This window comes from Danio aesculapii, chromosome 23 (genome assembly GCF_903798145.1).
Source record: "Danio aesculapii chromosome 23, fDanAes4.1, whole genome shotgun sequence".
Taxonomy (NCBI): Eukaryota; Metazoa; Chordata; class Actinopteri; order Cypriniformes; family Danionidae; genus Danio; species Danio aesculapii.
Window position 1 is genome coordinate 43,525,474 of NC_079457.1, and position 17,708 is coordinate 43,543,181.

Below are 17,708 nucleotides of genomic sequence, written 5' to 3' on the forward strand. Positions count from 1 at the left end.
ACTGTAAGTGTAAAATACAAATTTTTTGGAAACATTTTCATTTCTACTTCTTATTATATCATGAGCGGTTTTACCCTTGCGAATTACTGGAGAATTCTCCCTGTCATTCACCGGAACTACAAATCCCATCATGCCCTGCAGTTACACACCTGTTTCAGTTTACCTTCTGATTACACACAGCTGCAGTTCATTATCACTGATTACATGGGCTGTCATACATCACACACTAGTGATGGTGAAATGAAGCTTTCTGGACCAGTGGACCGTTCAACTCAATTGTATTGAAAAATGATTCGTTACTCGAAGATTTTCAAATCAGAGCTCGATGAGGAGCTCTGCTGGTTAAAGTGTGGAAAAGCACTGTGTTGCCACAATTGTTAAACGTTCACAAATGACAGAGTCATTCATGTAGTAATACAACAATAGTAATATAAACAAATGACTCAATACTGTAGTTTTTTACATATAAGGTATGTTATATTACAGCACCGATGACTGTAGTAAAATCCAAGATATTCAAAAGTGTTAACGTTTATCAAATTCCAACTGGTCCTACACCCGCCCAATCATTCTGAGCGGGGATCCAACTGGCGATTCCTGCATGGAAGGCGAACGCTCTGAGGAGGCTATGGGAGTGAGGCTTTTTGTGCTGCACTCGCCAACTGGCCTCAATTACACACTATACTACAATAAGCAGTGGCCTTTTTAAAAAGAAAAGTTGTAAATAACACACTAATACGTTTCAAAAGCTTTTTACTATAAGTTACTATTATATTTTAGTTGAATTATTGGTGCGTTGGACCGCTGGAGTGTTTTGAAACAGTAGAAATGTATGGAATTAACGCCTAATCTCTTACTAAACACTTTACTAACCCACAAGGGTGTTTAAAACTGAATCAAAATTCGAAGCAGTCATGGGGTATAAGCGAAAATGAAGCTTTGGACGTCACTGATCACATGATTATGGCAAAACCAATCAAGCTCCGGTATGCTCTGCTTCAATGCGAGATGTATCATTTTTTGATACATGCTTCGAAGCCTCGATGCACAACGTCACATCACTACCATGCACACACACAGACATCCCTTGCTGAGTTTTGTTTTACTGCTGTGTACTTTACCAAGTGATTTTCTTTGTTTTGCTTTGCTGTGTTTTGACCCTTTGTTTGTTTACCGCTCTTAAATGTTTACCACCTGTCTCAACCCCTTTATCTGTTTTATTGTTTATGCTCTGGAATACCTTTGTATGCCTGCCTGCTTCTGTTTTGACCCTTGCCAGCCTGACAGGTCTAAACCAGCATTTGGATCCAATGTCTGTTGTACACTCCAGTTCATTACAATATATGAATTGATACTAACAGAGAACTCACTTGCTGCAATATTGTACGCTACATACTTCAGATCTGTATTAAAATGGCAAAGTAAAGCTAATGCGATTTTATGTGCCCATTATGCCATCCAGAATTAATATATTTGCAGTTATTAAATCTCTTCTTTTTATGGATAAGTTGATATTCAGTAAAGATCAATAAACTGGACAGAACTGGGCTTTGGGGCTTCATAACTATTTATGGAACCAATACTGTCAGGCTTAAAGGCGCAGTTATGTAATTTTTATTTCTGCAAACAAACCTCACTAAAATGTTTTTAGGCTAATGTATTAGAGCAGTGGCTCTCAATTCTGGTCCTGGGGCCTCCATACCCTGCACATTTTGTATGTCTTCCTTTCTTACACACCTGATTCAGATCATCAATTTGTTAACAGAGAGATCCATGAACTGATCCTTGTGTCTCAAGTAAGAGAGACATACAAAATGTGCAGGGCATGAGGGCTGAAATTGAAAAGCACTGTATTAGGCAAAGTGTTGTTTTAAAAAAAAATACTTTATATACTTTTAAAATTCTTATAAAGTTATACTAATATTATAAAAATATACAATTTTTAATGTTTTTTTTTCTATTATTTACATTTCTGAAAGACCATGTGACATGCTAAAGCCTTGAATAATATGAAATCAAAATTCAGCTTTTTTTTCTCAGTTTTATTTATTTATTTAATTTATTCATTCATTTATTATTAGGAATAAGTTTCATTTGATTATATATTTAAATAGTAAATAATTATTTTAAATTGGATAAACATAGTATTCATAATATTGAAGCTTTTGCTGTATTTTTTGACTCATAGCCTTCTTTTGAAGCATTTAAAAAATCTTTTAAAACATCTAGTGTGTGTATAATGCTGGGGATATATTTAAGTACAGTAAAAGGAAAATGCAAACAATGAGTAAACAGAATTTATCACATCTGATTTATTGGTTTACAGAATTCTCTGTCTCAGCAATTTAAGCTGTTTAGACTCATCAACATTTTACACAGTAGTTAAGAAAACAGTAAAACAGTAGTTTTACCAAAGAAAACATTAACCTCCAGCAAACCTCTGCTGACTAGAACTATTATCTATTAAATTTGAGCAGTTATTCATTACTGTTCACCAGAGGGCAGCATCTCACAGTGATAACTTACTGCAGACATTACCTTTTTGATCCTGGAAATTCTAAGAAATAAATATATATATATATTTTTATTGTGAATGAGTTAGTCATAGACTTGTTTAGTCTATAAAAACATGGACATCAGAGTTTATTTTAGCATTTGTGCTTACCAAGAGGAAGATCAACACTGCCTTGTTGTCAGCAAGGCCAGTAGGGAGTCCAGGCATCTCTGAGTCCATTTTTTTGTGACTTTGTTCTCTATTCCCTCTCCTCAGCAGGGTTCTTCCACACAATATTATTCCTCATAAATAAGAGACTGAAGCTCAGTGGCTAGACCGGAGAGACTCTGTCTGTAACAATAGATGGAGAGACGTAACCTGTCCCTTGTTGCGAACTTCCTCCATCTACAGTCCCACCCTGAGCAAAGAAGAAACAGAAAAGAACATTTATTCATGCTGATGCAACGAAAAAGCAGTATAGCTCAAAGATGATGTTAAAATGTTCAAAAGTGGTTTTATATTTCATACACTGTAAAAGATGCAGGGTTCCACACAATTCATTCATGTTGTCTCAACACAAATTGATTAATTCAACTTAACACTTTTAACAAATTTATGTGGATTGAACATAAAAAATTAAGTTGTCTAAATTAAATCTCAAGAATTGTGTTGTTTCAGCTCATTTTAATTAAGTAGTTTGAGCAAGTAAAAATATATTTTTGAGTGTAGAGAGCATTTTAAATACAGATGAAGTGTGTTTTAAATATGTTGTGGTGAAATAATGGTATGGATGAAATATAGTTCATTCAGTGTCATAGGAATATTTATGTAAAAATTGGCTAAAATACTTATTCTGACATGTACTTATTAAAATATAAACAAAGAATATGCGTTCATGTTCCATTTTACTATATTTATATATAATTTTTTATTAAAAGTGTATTGTAAGTGTAGTGACTTAGATAAAAGATATGAAATGACAATTATTTAGTATTTGGCTGCAGTGTGGTCCTTGTAGTCTTTTAAAATATGTCATCAGATGATTCTTGTTCTTAATAAGTCTGACAAGATTGTTGGTGTATATAATCTATATTGTCATTTGAATGACATTTTTGTGGGATTCATCATGGTAAAATCATGGTAAAAATGTATAATCATTATTTTTGATCAGAAAAAAAACACATATTAATGGATGGGGTGAGCAAATTTTAAAGCTGTACCTTTATTAATACAATATTCGGGCCTTCGAACAACCATAATTTAAGTAAAAGTTTGTAGAGTAAAATCTATGGAACTACTTAATAATAGTAGTTTATTGAAGCTGTTTAAATTAATTTACATTGCACATGCATTGCAGCTTTTTATTCTAAACCATTACTCATTGTGAACTCCTAAAAATAAAAGTTTAGCGATTGTACTTTTGAAAGGATTCCGTTAAAGAAAAACTTGGTGCATAGTGCAGTACGTTTTTAAGACTCTCCTAATATGATATTTACAGTAATCCTGTAATCAAAAGGATTTATAATTTTTTTAATGCTAATCCAAATCCAAAAGTTTAAAGTCCAAAACAAGAAACACTTTGATTAAGCCTATTGGGCCATTGCAGCATTTGATCCAGGCCACCAAGCCAGATATGCAAAGCTGTGGCCGAAGTGGGATTCCTGCCCACTGCACAGGGGCTTTCGGTGCTTTGTTGTCAGCAAGCTCTGAGTAAATGCTTTGTAAAGGGCTCATTATCTGTTTCACCAATTTCTAAAAGCAAGCGGGACAAGTCTCTAATTGGGCAGCACTGGAACACATGGGCTCCTCACCAATATAGCTAGACCGGGCCTCTCTATTAGTCCTAATGTTCCATCATTGTTGGTCGTAAAGTTTTCATTTAATCCACAAGAAGATGCTCTTTCATTCAGAGCCATGAGCCTCAGTGACAGTGTCATTGTCAATAATGGAAATGAGTGAGATGAGGACACAAAGAGAGGTAGTGTGGACGCTCGCTTGATCAGATTGGTCGAGCTTTGTTTTAGACAATGGCCATCTCCGTTTGAACTTTGTGAACTGACTGACCCTGAAGCAGTACTGAAGTCTGCGTCACAGATTCATAATGTGTCAATTTAAGGACTCTATGAAACTGAAATATCATCTGTAGCTAAATAAACAAGGGGGTTGGAAGAACGTACAATGCAAACTGGGACATAAATGCTGTGGGTCAATCTTAAAGGCAGAGTTCCCCAAAAAGGACATTTTTATTAACCTTTATTAAGATGGGACAGCATAGATTACAGACAGGACAGCACTAGGAGCAGAGAGAGAGGAATGATCAGCAATGGATCTCGAACTTGGGTCACCATGAGCAGCTCAGTGCTATGTGTAGACACACTAGAAACCACAATTGGCGCCCACCCAAAAAGTTTTACCTACATTTAATTTAAATGTACTCACCCTCAGGTTATCCGAGATGTAGGTGAATTTTTTTGTCAGTAGAACATTAAAGAATATCTTTAGCTGAATATGTGGTTCTACAGAAAGACCAAGAAGATAAATGTGATTTTGAATTAAATTGATATTAAATTTATTTGAGTATTTAACAAAGTATTATTGAACAAACATAGGATTTTTTGGCGGAGGCTCCGTCTGTAGCTTGAATTGGAAGCTTGTAGATCCAGCTATAAGTGCTGAGGACGAAGGCAGGGGTGGAGCCTACCCCGCTGGACAGGGCCAACCTGGTGGTGGTGGGGAGGATGCTGGATGAACGTTTGCGTCAGTATCAGCAAGCAAATGAATGTAATGAATGAACTGCTTATACATTCCATATGGCTGTTGGTTTGAACTGATCAGTAACATGACATTAGGCATTTCATTGTGTCGTGTAGCTAATGGTGGAACTGGTAGTAATGAGTGATGTGACATTAGGTATTCTTTGTGTCGTGTAGCTAATGGTGAAACTAGTAGTAATGAGTGATGTGACATTAGGTATTCTTTGTGTCGTGTAGCTAATGGTGAAACTAGTAGTAATGAGTGATGTGACATTAGATATTCCATGTTTCGTGTAGCTAATGGTCGAACTGGTTGTAATGTGTGACATGACATTAGGTCTTCCCAGTAGAACTAGTGCTAAAGTTACATTTTTGTGGTGTACATAATGGCAGTCAGTGGTTACCGTTTTTTCAGATTAAAAATAAACACGTACCATAAATTCTAGATTAATAGCTAAGGCTTGGCCTTTGTGAGAAACTGAACATTATTTACAATATTATTAGCTTTAATTCTAGTCTCTTGATGATGCATACATGAGTGTACAGCTTAAAGAAAGTCACCTGCACCTTTAATGGCCTAAATATTTTTGCTTTTTGGGTGAACTATCACTTTAATATATTAGTATATTAAATTTAAATTAAAGCTAGTTTTTTGTGCATTAATAATGTTTGTATTATGATTGTTTCCACTACAAATATAAATTGGGCATACTGTATAATGCATCCACCATGTTGTCAATGGCAGTGAAGTGATGGAGTGGATTTGTGTACTCTAGGTCACGAGACTTTCACAAATCCTTTCCCATCTAAAGTGTCCATCACATACACACTTCTGGGTACATTTCACCTACTGTTTTATAATCACTGTAAATTTATACATACAGTGCTCAACATAATTGGGTACACCCCATTTTGAAAATGAATATTTTATCCATCTCAGTGAATATAGGCAATGTAAATTGGTGCATTTAAATAAAACAGATTCATTAAACAGATATATTTATTAGAATTATACTTTAGTCACCAAACATTCATTCATTTTCTTTTCGGCTTAATCCCTTTTATTAATCTGGGGTCACCACAGTGGAATGAACCGCCAACTTATCCAGCAAATATTTTATGCAGCTGATGCCCTTCCAGCCGCAACCCATCTCTGGGAAACATCCATACATACTCATTCACACTCCTACACTACAGACAATTTAGCCTTCCCAATTCACCTGTACCGCATGTCTTTGGACTGTGGGGGAAACCGGAGCACCAGGAGGAAACCCACGCGAACGTAGGGAGCTGAGCCGAGGCTTGAACCAGCAACCTTCTTGCTGTGAGGCGACAGCACTACCTACTGCGCCATTGCGTTGCCGTGACCAAAGATGTTTAGAAATGAAAAGATAATACAATTAAATTCAAGCCAAATATATAAAAAATAAATTACAACCTACAACATTTCAACTACATTTTTCAATTTTTTTGCTTCTCTTGATTTTTCCTCTTCTTCTAAATTTTGTTTTTAATATTTTTCTATAACATATACATTTGTACTAGTTTTTGGACCGTTATCGTGAGTTATTTTGTCAGATTAGCTCCATATTTTGCAAATATAGTATTGTATAGCTTTTAAATCATTAATTTATTTTAGAATTTAAAAGATAGATTTGTGAGGCGTGTACTTATATATGCGGAACAATGTATATTTTAGTATGCCCCAAATTATTAATATGTCAAATATTTCAGCATACTAAAAAGCTTTTAGTATCAAGCAATACAACTGTTTATTACTGGCACACAGCTGATATCAATTATTACAGTAATAGTCAATAACCATGAATAATACTCATGAGCATCATTAATAGAAATACAACAAAACTGCATAAAAGCAAAATAATACATATACACGTACAAATGACGGTTCTTAAAAGGTTCTTTGTATGTGTAGATGGTGCTTTGAAGAACCTTTAACATCCATGGAACCTTTCAACACACAAAAGTTTCTTTGTAGCCCCAAATGGTTCTTTGCACTATAAAATGGTACATGATACGTGATAATGCCAATAAATAATTTACGTGATAATTTACATGATAATGCCAATAAAGGATGAATAATAATTATTCAATGAATAAAAGACAGATAATGAATAAGTAAGAAAACCCCAAGCAATGTGACATAAGAATGTGCAAAAGTCGTGCCATTATTTTCATCTTCCAAGACTGGAGAGCCGCTGTAGACACATTGAAAAACCAATATGTGTGTCTGAGAATGCTAGGCGATGCACACTTATACTATGGCTGAGCTTCCAATGTTTCAGCAAGAAACACTCACCTTTATTGTCGAAATTTGAATACTGGCTAAAGGTCGGCTAATTAGGTAAGAGAGAAGAGTTGATCAGACCCTCTCTCTCTCTCTCTCCCGACTAGATGCATGTTATTTCTGATTGCAAAACCCAATTTTGAGGTTTGTAGTGTCAGCAAGATTATCTAGGGGTCAATATTTTACCTTCTGAAATTTGGAGAAAAGTGTGAAGTTGACCTTAAGGTCATGAGACCCTCTTCTGGTCATTGTGGTCATTCTTAAATGTATCAAAGAGTCACTATTTTACCTCCTGATGTGTGGAGTAAAGTGTGAAGTTAACCTTAAGGTCATGAGACCCGCTTCTGGTTATTTGGTTGTTCGTTAAGCGTAACAGAGGAGAAAACCCAAAAAATAAACCATTTCTTCTAGACATACAATGCTAGTCTTGCATATTAGCCTAGAAATGAAAAGTATGCAGTTTTTGTTTTATTTTGGCACCACAATGCAGTTTCAGAATCACAAGTGTGAAACGCTTAATCCAAAGTTTAGAACAAACCAGGGTTAATTGCAGCGTGAAAAGCCCAAACAAATACTTTAAATCCAATGTAGCCTGCCTGATCACTTCCAGTTTAATGATTGTTGTATTCAATTGAGAAAATCTTGTACTGTAATTTACTTCTTAGAGCTGATACAGGGCTGAATTTCTGGTCGTGTGACAATGAGTCAGAGTGAGTGCTGAACTGAGCCTTGTATCAGCTCAAGGGGTCACATGACCTGAGGATTACAGTATCATGTCCTTAAACTCATCCTGTGGCTATATGGCAAGCATTAACACTACACTCTAACTCTTGCCTTAAGAGCTTAATCCCACCTGACCCTACTTTCTAAAAATGACATGTGTTGGTGCATTTTCTTTTTTTTATTCACAATTGCTTCATTTAGATAAGTGAGATATTACATTGTGAGCAAATACCAGTTTTTGAACCCCTTCCTCTTCCCTTTGACCCTTGAAACAGAGTAAGAAGGGGAAGGGTCATCGCGAGCTCTTGCTTCATATGAGATCGACGATGGCGACTGCTGTAGTTATTCCAGTTGTGTTATTTTTTGGTATTTATCTTCAGGAAATCTCTGAAAGCATATATCATGTTACTACAACAATATAATGTGGCAATAAGATCATAATTGTTACACCCTGCCCATCATTCATCTATGTAAACACACAAAAACAACATTAACATTATAGCAGACACTGTAAAAAGCTCATTCCCAGCTACTAGACTTTTCTGGCAGGGTATTCCAGAGTCATCAAGTATCAGAATGTTGTGGGACCGCTATTTTTAGGGTTAATATTAGAGATTATAGATAGCGAAATTTATCGGTTTTTATTTTAGCGTTTTTCTTTTTAAAGCATGACGGTAACACGGTTATGAATGTATTAAAATATTTGCTTGTTTGCTGTGAAAATTCGTAATAATGACAAAAAAATACTCATTTGTGCATGTCTTTACTTTACCGTTGTAGATGGTGCATTCTGGGAAATTTTCTTACCCCTTGGTTTTGAGTGAAAAAACAGAAAAATCTAAATTTTGAGGGGTCTCTAGCCCTTTCCCCTTAGCCTTACGCCTTTAAGTTAAGAGAATTGGGACAAACCTACCTCTTCACATGAAGTGCAAAACAAGGGGTAGGGGTAAGGGGAAGGGCTAAGGGGTAGAATTGGGATTGGGCACTTCACTACTGGTCAAAAGTTTGGGGTCATTTTTTTTTATGTTTTTTTTTAAGGGAAATTATTTTCTTCATCAAGGCGGCATTTATTTAATGTAAAATAAATGTTAAATTGTTAAATATTTATACAAAATTTTAATAACTGCTTTCTTATTGTATGTAGTTTCAAATGACATTATTACTCCAGTCATTGCGTTTATTCCTATTGCCATTAATAATAATAATAATAATAATAATAATAATAATAATAATAATAATAATAATAATAATAATAATAATAATAATAATAATAATAATAATAATCATCATCATCATCATCATTAATATTAATGTGACTGAAGACTGGAGTAATGAAGCTGAAAATTTATTTTTTTAATCACTGGAATAAATGATTAAATTAAATGATAAACTGCTTTTGAACAGTTGTTTTATAGTGCAATAACATTTTAAAAACAATTTTAAAATGTTTTACTGTATTTTTGATTAAATAAATGCAGCTTTGGTGAGCAGGAGACTCTTATTTTAAAACATTTAAAAAGCCTACTGACCCCAAACTTTTGACCGGTAGTGTACAATAAATCCTTTTTTGGTAAATTCACATCAACATCTATTTGAAATTGGGTTTTTTATATATAGTAACTGTGTTTTTTTGCAGAACATATTGGTTAAAAATGAAAATGGGTTTTCAAGCATCAGAAACAATAACAGTTTATTAGAGCTTTATTTGTAATGTTTTTTCATGCATTAGAATGTGTCTTGTTTGTTTGTTTTTTCTTCTAATCATTACTTTTTACACCCAATAGTTTCATTCATAATTCATTTTCTTTTCGGCTTAGTCCCTTTATTAATCTGGGGTCTCCACAGCGGAATGAACCTCCAACTTATCCAGCATATGTTTTTGCAGCAGATGCCCTTCCAGCTGCAACCCATCACTGGGAAACATCCACACACACATTCACATACACTCATACACTATGGTCAATTTTAGCTTACCCAATTCACCTGTACCGCATGTCTTTGGACTGTGGGGGAAACCGGAGCACTCTGAGGAAACCCACGCGAACACGGGGAGAACATGCAAACTCCACACAGACATACCAACAGACACAGCCGAGGCTCGAACCAGCGACCTTCTTGCTGTAAGGCGAACGTGCTTACCCACTCCGCCACCACGTCGCCCCCAATAGTTTATGTACCCAAAAATCTTCCCAGCCATATTTAGAACCATAATTGTTTGATGACACACTAAAATACAAAACACAAATGAACTTAATTGTCACTAAGACATTTTTAAAGATATAATAAAATTTAGTATGATCACTTATTCTTTTATGTATTTCAATAAGTACAGGTCAGAATACGTATGCTATCATTTTTACACATAGAAACAGTTGAGGTCAGAATTATTAGCCCGTAAAATTGACATTTTTTAAATATTCCCCTCTATTTCTGTTTAACGGAGAGAAGATTTTTCTTAAACACGTTTCTAAACATACTAGTTTTAATAACTCATTTCTAATAAATTATTTCCTTCATCTTTGCCATTATGACAGTATGTAATATTTAACCAGATATTTTTCAAGACACTAGTATTCAGCTTAAAGTGACATTTAAAAGCTTAACTATGTTAATTATGTTAATAGGCAAGTTAGTAGGGTAATAAGGCAAGTCATTGTATAACAATGGTTTGTTGGAAAAACTATTACTTAAGGGGCTAATAATATTTACCTTAAATTGTTTACCTTAAAATTTGTACAATTTTAGCCGAAATAAAACAAATGAAACTTTCTCCAAAAGAGAAAATTTTATAGAAAATAGTGTAAATTCCTAATATATATATATATATATATATATATATATATATATATATATATATATATATATATATATATATATATATATATATATATATATATATATATATATATATATATAATTAAATATTTGAAAATAATTCACAGGAGAGCTATACACACACACACACCAATGTTTTGATGTTGTGTTTTTACTTTAATTACATGCATTGTATTCTCGGTGTATATGAAACTACTTTTGTTAATGTTATTTTGATGCAGACCCAAACTGTCTTGTATTTTATTTCATCCTGTTCAGTTTCATTGCTGTCAAGTCAGAGGTGTTAGCAAAAGTTTCCATGCAAACAATATGCTTACATTGATAAGTGTCTTACTCAAAAATAGCATCTAGATACAGTAAGTGTGTTGTGGTCTGCAGGCAGTGCAACTGAATAGAAGTAGATCAACACATTAAACTGTACATAATGAATATTAGAATTATTGTTCATTTCACTGGCTGTAAATTTTCAAAAGAAATTGACATTGAAGTCAATAAATAAGTCATGGCACAGACAATCTTTGATTTACTGAACAATACCAACCTTACAGACACCCACTAAACCCACCCTGTCTTTGATCCAACATTTTGTCTGTTATTGTTTACAGTGCCTATCAAAGAACATTTATTTAATCTTGAGGTACCAAAGTCAACAGAAAACGATATGAAGACAATGAAAGACACGCTTTTTTTCCCCTTTGCTACCATTCAACCGGACTCTTTCCTACTGTGATGAACAAAGGCTAAGGAAATTGTGTCAGGATGAAATAACAAAGACAGAACATTACCAGATCACCAAACTTATTCATGACATTTATGATGTTATTGTCAAATAATGAAGCTAAATCTTTTTCTCATTTTAACATGATTTTATTTGGCCGTTTTTTATGTTGCTTATGATTAATTAATCTGTCACTATTGGATTAGTTGATTTCTATATTGTGTGATAAATAATCATATAATAGAATCATATACAATAATATAGAATTTCAATTATGAAATTTTAAGTGTTTAATGTATATTAAACACTTAATATATACAAAACATCTTTGTAGTATCTCAGTTATGGTTAATTGAGTGCATAATTGAATAATTAAAAGTACTTGTAGTATATTCAAATAATAAGAATAACGCTTTTTAGCTTTTTCAGAAGAAACAACTTTCAATGCTTCTATTTCTAACTTTTATTATTATCTTGTTGATGTTGAGGTTAAGACATTTATGTCATTTCGATTATAATTCATTAATAAATCAACATATTTTGAATTAATTGAGTATCTAATTCTGCTATATTAACGATAACAATGTAAAAAAAGGTATATGAGAAGTAATTAGGGCGGCACGATGGCTCAGAGGTTAGCACTGTCCTCTCACAGCAAAAAGGTCACTTGTTCGAGCCCTGGCTAGGACAGTTGCGTTTCTATGTGGAGTTTGCATGTTCTCCCCGTGTTAGTGGGTTTCCTCCAGGTGCTCCGGTTTCCCTCACAGTCCAAACCCAGCAGACACACAACATCATAAGATATTAATCTTAGATTAGATTTAGGTCACCAGCATCTAAGAGCAATGTTAATTTGACGTCCAATAACAACGTGAAATGACGTTGCTATTTGGTAGATTTTAGGTTGTTTTGAAAAGTGACCAAAATACAACGTTGAGCCAACATCTTAAACCAACATCATATTGACGTCAGATACTGACATTTATTTGTCAGGTATGGCAACCAAAATCCAACGTCTGATAGATGTCATATTGGTAACGTCCACACAACATCAAGCTGTAACATCATTAGACGTTGATATTTTGTTGTTTTTAGGTTGCGTTGGAAAGTAACCAAAATGCAACGTATGTTTGATGTTGGACATTGACATCTGCCTGACGTTGGGTTCTGATGTCAACCCGGTTTTCATTTCCAAACAAAATGCAACAATGTTAACGTCTTGTGTCTGCTGGTAAGATATGCGCTATAGGTGAATTAAATAAACTAAATTAGCTGTAGTGTGAATGAGTGTGTCTGGATGTTTCTCAGTACCGGGTTGTAGCTGGAAGGGCATCTGCTGTGTAAAACATGCTGTATAAATTGGCGGTTCAATCCGCTTTGGTGACCCCAGATTAATAAAGGAAGTAAGCCGAAGGAAAATGAATGAAAAAGTAAATTACATGAATATATAAATATTTCAGTTGCATTATGAATTATTATATTACGAATTAAAAAAAGTTATAAAGAATTATGTTTCATTTAACCTATTTAAATATTTAATGCCATTTTCAGACAGAACAACTTTTAATGCCTATATTTCTAACATTTATTACTTTTATCATCTGGACTTTTTATCATCATGTCATCTTTTATATTTGACATGCATATTAAATCCTGATAATGCGCTTGTGTACGCTCTGTTGCAAATCTATCAAGGCGCTCTCAGAATGGTCCAGATCACAACCATTGAATACGTGCAGCCAATCGAGGTGCTCATTTCTACCCATGCCTAAAAGTACACATTGCCACACGGTCCGAGGTAACCCGGCAACAGCCAATCAGAGGCGGCGTCGGGGAGTTTATATTTAGCGCGTTTACTCCGCTGATGGCAGTTCGCTGAACGCACCTGACAGTCTGAGTGATAACATACTGCCGACTGAAGACTTCTTTCAAAATGGCAAATAGGACGATATTCTCTGGATATTAAATGTAAGGTTTTCGTGTCCAGTGCGTTTTTGTTGAGGACTGCAGTTTTACTCTACAACGAGAAGAACATAATTAGTCTATAGGTTTTTTTAAAGAGCAATTTTTGTCATCATGGAGTCTAATAAAAAGGTAATGTAAAGTTACTCACTTTATAGTTGTAGTGTATTTCAAATATAAAAGACTTTTTTTATATATATTATATAATTATATATTTTAGTTATAAATGTATGTTTATATTAGCTATATTTGTAATGTTGTTCAGTAAACCAAAAGATAAACATTGAAGAAATTTGTTACTGCTTCAGAAGTTTTGCTGCTTTATATTACAATTAAAAGAAGAACAGAATTATTCTGTAGTTTTTTAAAAGAATATTTTAATCTGCCACCATGCAGTCTAATAAAAATGTAATCTAAAGTTACTCACTTAACATTTTGTCAATAAAACCAGAGGAAAATAACTATAGAAAGTAGTAATTGCTTCAGTAAATAGGCTGTAACAAAATTAGATTTCTAAAAATCAATGAATTGGTGAAGATAATTATAGCACACTTCATTTTGACTAACAGAACTTAAAATAACTTATATATTTTTATATTTAAATTTGAGATGCTTTGACAAATGTGCAAAATATGTTAAAATTGTGCAACATAAAATAAAAATCTGATTTGTACTGTTAAATAATGAACTAGATTTATGTCTACAGAAGCAAAGGTCTCATGTCATCAGGTTTAAACCCCTAAGCAATGGAAATATGTGATAAAACCTCCTAATTAGAGCTCTACAGTATGTAAAACCCAGGCATTTAGAGGGAAAACAGATGAATTACATCAATGCTTTGTTTTACTTGGATATAACTTGCTTGCCAGGGCAGTGAAGTGACGAAAGAAAGAAAGAGATAGTGGTTGACAATCACATAAATACAAAAATATAAAGACAATCACGCTTCTCTGAGTTGAACAGGAGAATTTGACAACTGCAGGGTTAGTTGAGGTCAGAAAGTAAGAACCAACACAATGAAGCAAAAAAAAATTAACTTTAATATTAAAGAATGAGAGAAAACCAGGACTTTTAAGATAAATGTTTAGAGATTTTGGGTCTAGAAGGTAAACTTGTGTGTTAAAAAGAAGAGAAAAAGATTTGTACTATTTACACTACATATTAATTCAATTTTCATATATTCTAAAATGTAAGTTTTTATAGAATCAACACTGTAAATTAGTAAAGCAGTAAAGAACACTGTAAGAAGTAAATTAAATAGATATTTCAACTTCAAATCTACATTATTCGTAATTATTCTGAGTGAAAATGGTTTCTGTACGTCTTTATTCCAGTGAATGAGTGCTTTTCACTTAAAATAATTTGTAAATAATTAAATAAATTAGTTTGCATAATAAAATTTGTATATTTATATGTTTTTTTTGTAAGTAAATGAGAGTAAGAATTATACCCAGCCATTAGGTTGGTCAACATTTTGCTCCAATTCAGGTTAAAGCAACCCACCATTTTTTTAGTATGATGCTAAAGTAAACTTGGCATTTCTTCTAATTAATTTTGTTAAATATTTATTTATTTAGTTATTTATTTATTTATTTATTTATTTGCAATTTATTTATTAGCACTTATTTTTATTTGTATTTATAGTGTAAGGCAGCAGTGCACTTATTACTGATTGAGTGCAAAAAGTGGTCCTTTAACCCTAAACCCCTTTGCTTCAGTGGCATTGCTCATGAAATTTTCTATATGTTCATTTAATCAGGAATGCTAAGCTGTACCTAAGGACAAAAGGCCAAAGTTACAACACTTCTAAATGCACTTTATTTATTAGTATTTTTACTGCACTCAATCACATGTAATAATAATCTGTGGTTATGTAATATTTAACAAGGTTTAAGTCTTACATGTAAACACACGTGCTACAGTCTGAGCAATACTGCGAATGACAGAAAGGGGGCGCCACCTGCCTACAGTCAACTTGTAAATGTTTACTAAAACACATTGGCCCTTCATTGGATAGATTAAAACACTATTAAAAGGCTGCTGATGTAACCTGCTTAAGCTTGAGAATAACTGCTTGCTACCTTTGATTGTGAAAGGATCAGCATAGCTAATATATTAGAAAATGTCTAGTTTGCATTTTTTTGTACACAAATATACAGTATTGCGCAGGCTGAGATGGCTCTAATATAGACTAAAGTGTTAAGCTGGCTAAGAATGCTAAGAGGCACGTATAAAATCACATGCCGGTGTTACTTAGAAATGCTTTCTATATAGTTAATCTGACTGTACGTGCTGGTGCTCACGATCAGCTGGTTGTCTTTGAGGGCCTGTTGAGCATGTTATGTAAAAGCCTACGGTGGTTTGAGTGGATTGGAATAAGAGGCTGCGGTGATGGTGGGATGAATGCATGCACTACTTCAGGTGCTGCTGGATCTCTAATAGGATCATACTTGATAATCGACAGGGTTTCCCTCATTCAGCATAATACACAACTGAACTATTGTTCACCTGGTCATTAAAAAGCATTCTGGGTGTAATTACAACTGGTCAAGTTATTTAATGTTTTTTTTTTTTAATTGCAGAGGCTATTTTAAAATGACTATTATTACTTGCTTGTTGAACGTCCATGTTGAAAACCACATTGAAACAGCACATTAATACCTTTCAATTCTCCTGCATTTAATGTCTTTAATTTAATATTTTCTGTATTTTGCATGACATATTATATTATACATTTACATATTATACATACAAAGCGTTTTATAAAATAGTTATTATAATAAATATGCCACCATGCAACTATTGTTGTAAAATATTTAAATATTTGAAGTATATATACAGTTGAAGTCAGAATTATTAGCCCCCATGAATTATTAGCCCCCCTGTTAGTTTTTCCCCAATTTCTGTTTAACATATAGAAGATTTTTTTCAACACATTTCTAAACATAATAGTTTTAATAACGAACTTCTAATAACTGATTTATTTTATCTTTGCCATGATGACTAATAATATTTGACTAGATATTTTTCAAGACACTTCTACACTCAAAAAAATATTTCAATACAATAATTTAAAACAATAATTTTAATTACAATAGTTAACTACTTAACATAAATACTTCTAACGCATTTATTAATCTTAGTTAACATTAGCTTCAACCTTTTAATAGTATTTTATTTTTTATAGTAATAGTATTTTGTAGTGTTTTAATAGTAACTACACTGAAAATAATTATTCAAAGATGATTCCTTGGATTTACTCAATTTTTTACGTTAAGTGGTTGTAAACAATTTATTTGGGCTGAATTTAAACAAACAAATAAAGTTAAACATTGCTCAATTTAATTTGTTTGTTTAAATTCAACACAAATAAATTGTTTGCAACAGTTTTGCATGCAACACTTTTTTCAGTGTATTTAGTGGAATTGAGCTTACTTAAACTAACATTGCTGTTTATTAATTAATGTTAACATACATATAAACTTCATTGCTCATTGTTAATTAATATTAATTATGTACATTAAATAGTGTATCTTCAAATAAAATATTTCTGGAAAAAAGTAGGGATGACTTAATTAAAGCTTCATTTAAAGTGGAATCAGAATAATTCTGTTTTGTTAACTGCTAATCAAATTAAAGTATTTTGGTAGCATTTTATCGTAAAGTCCCATCAGGTAATAAATTAACAACGATCAATAGATATGTTGCAGTATTTATTAATCTCTGTGCTGCATAATTTATAAAATACAAATTAATAGGCAGTTCATGTTTACTCAGATCCAATAATCCAAAAATATATATTTATTTGTAAATGTTAAAACTGAAATATTATCATACAGAACATCCAAAAAAATTGGGTAACACTTTAAAATGATGGTCCATTAGTTAATGTTAGTCCATATATTTACTAACATGGAC

The 17,708-nt window shown here is 33.0% G+C and overlaps 1 protein-coding gene across 3 annotated transcripts in view; it reads left to right on the forward strand.

Moving 5' to 3' along the window:
- Positions 1 to 17,708, forward strand: part of slc2a1a (solute carrier family 2 member 1a) — a 32,714-nt gene that overhangs the window by 2,957 nt on the left and 12,049 nt on the right. For 2 of the 3 annotated variants that reach the window (XM_056449842.1, XM_056449843.1), the window contains exon 1: positions 13,712 to 13,922. The exons of the other annotated variant lie outside the window; for it this stretch is intronic. In XM_056449842.1, coding sequence (XP_056305817.1) covers positions 13,905 to 13,922 — 18 coding nt within the window. In that variant the 5' untranslated portion in view covers positions 13,712 to 13,904. Of the gene's footprint in view, positions 1 to 13,711; positions 13,923 to 17,708 lie in introns of those variants that run through there. 3 annotated transcript variants of the gene reach the window in all.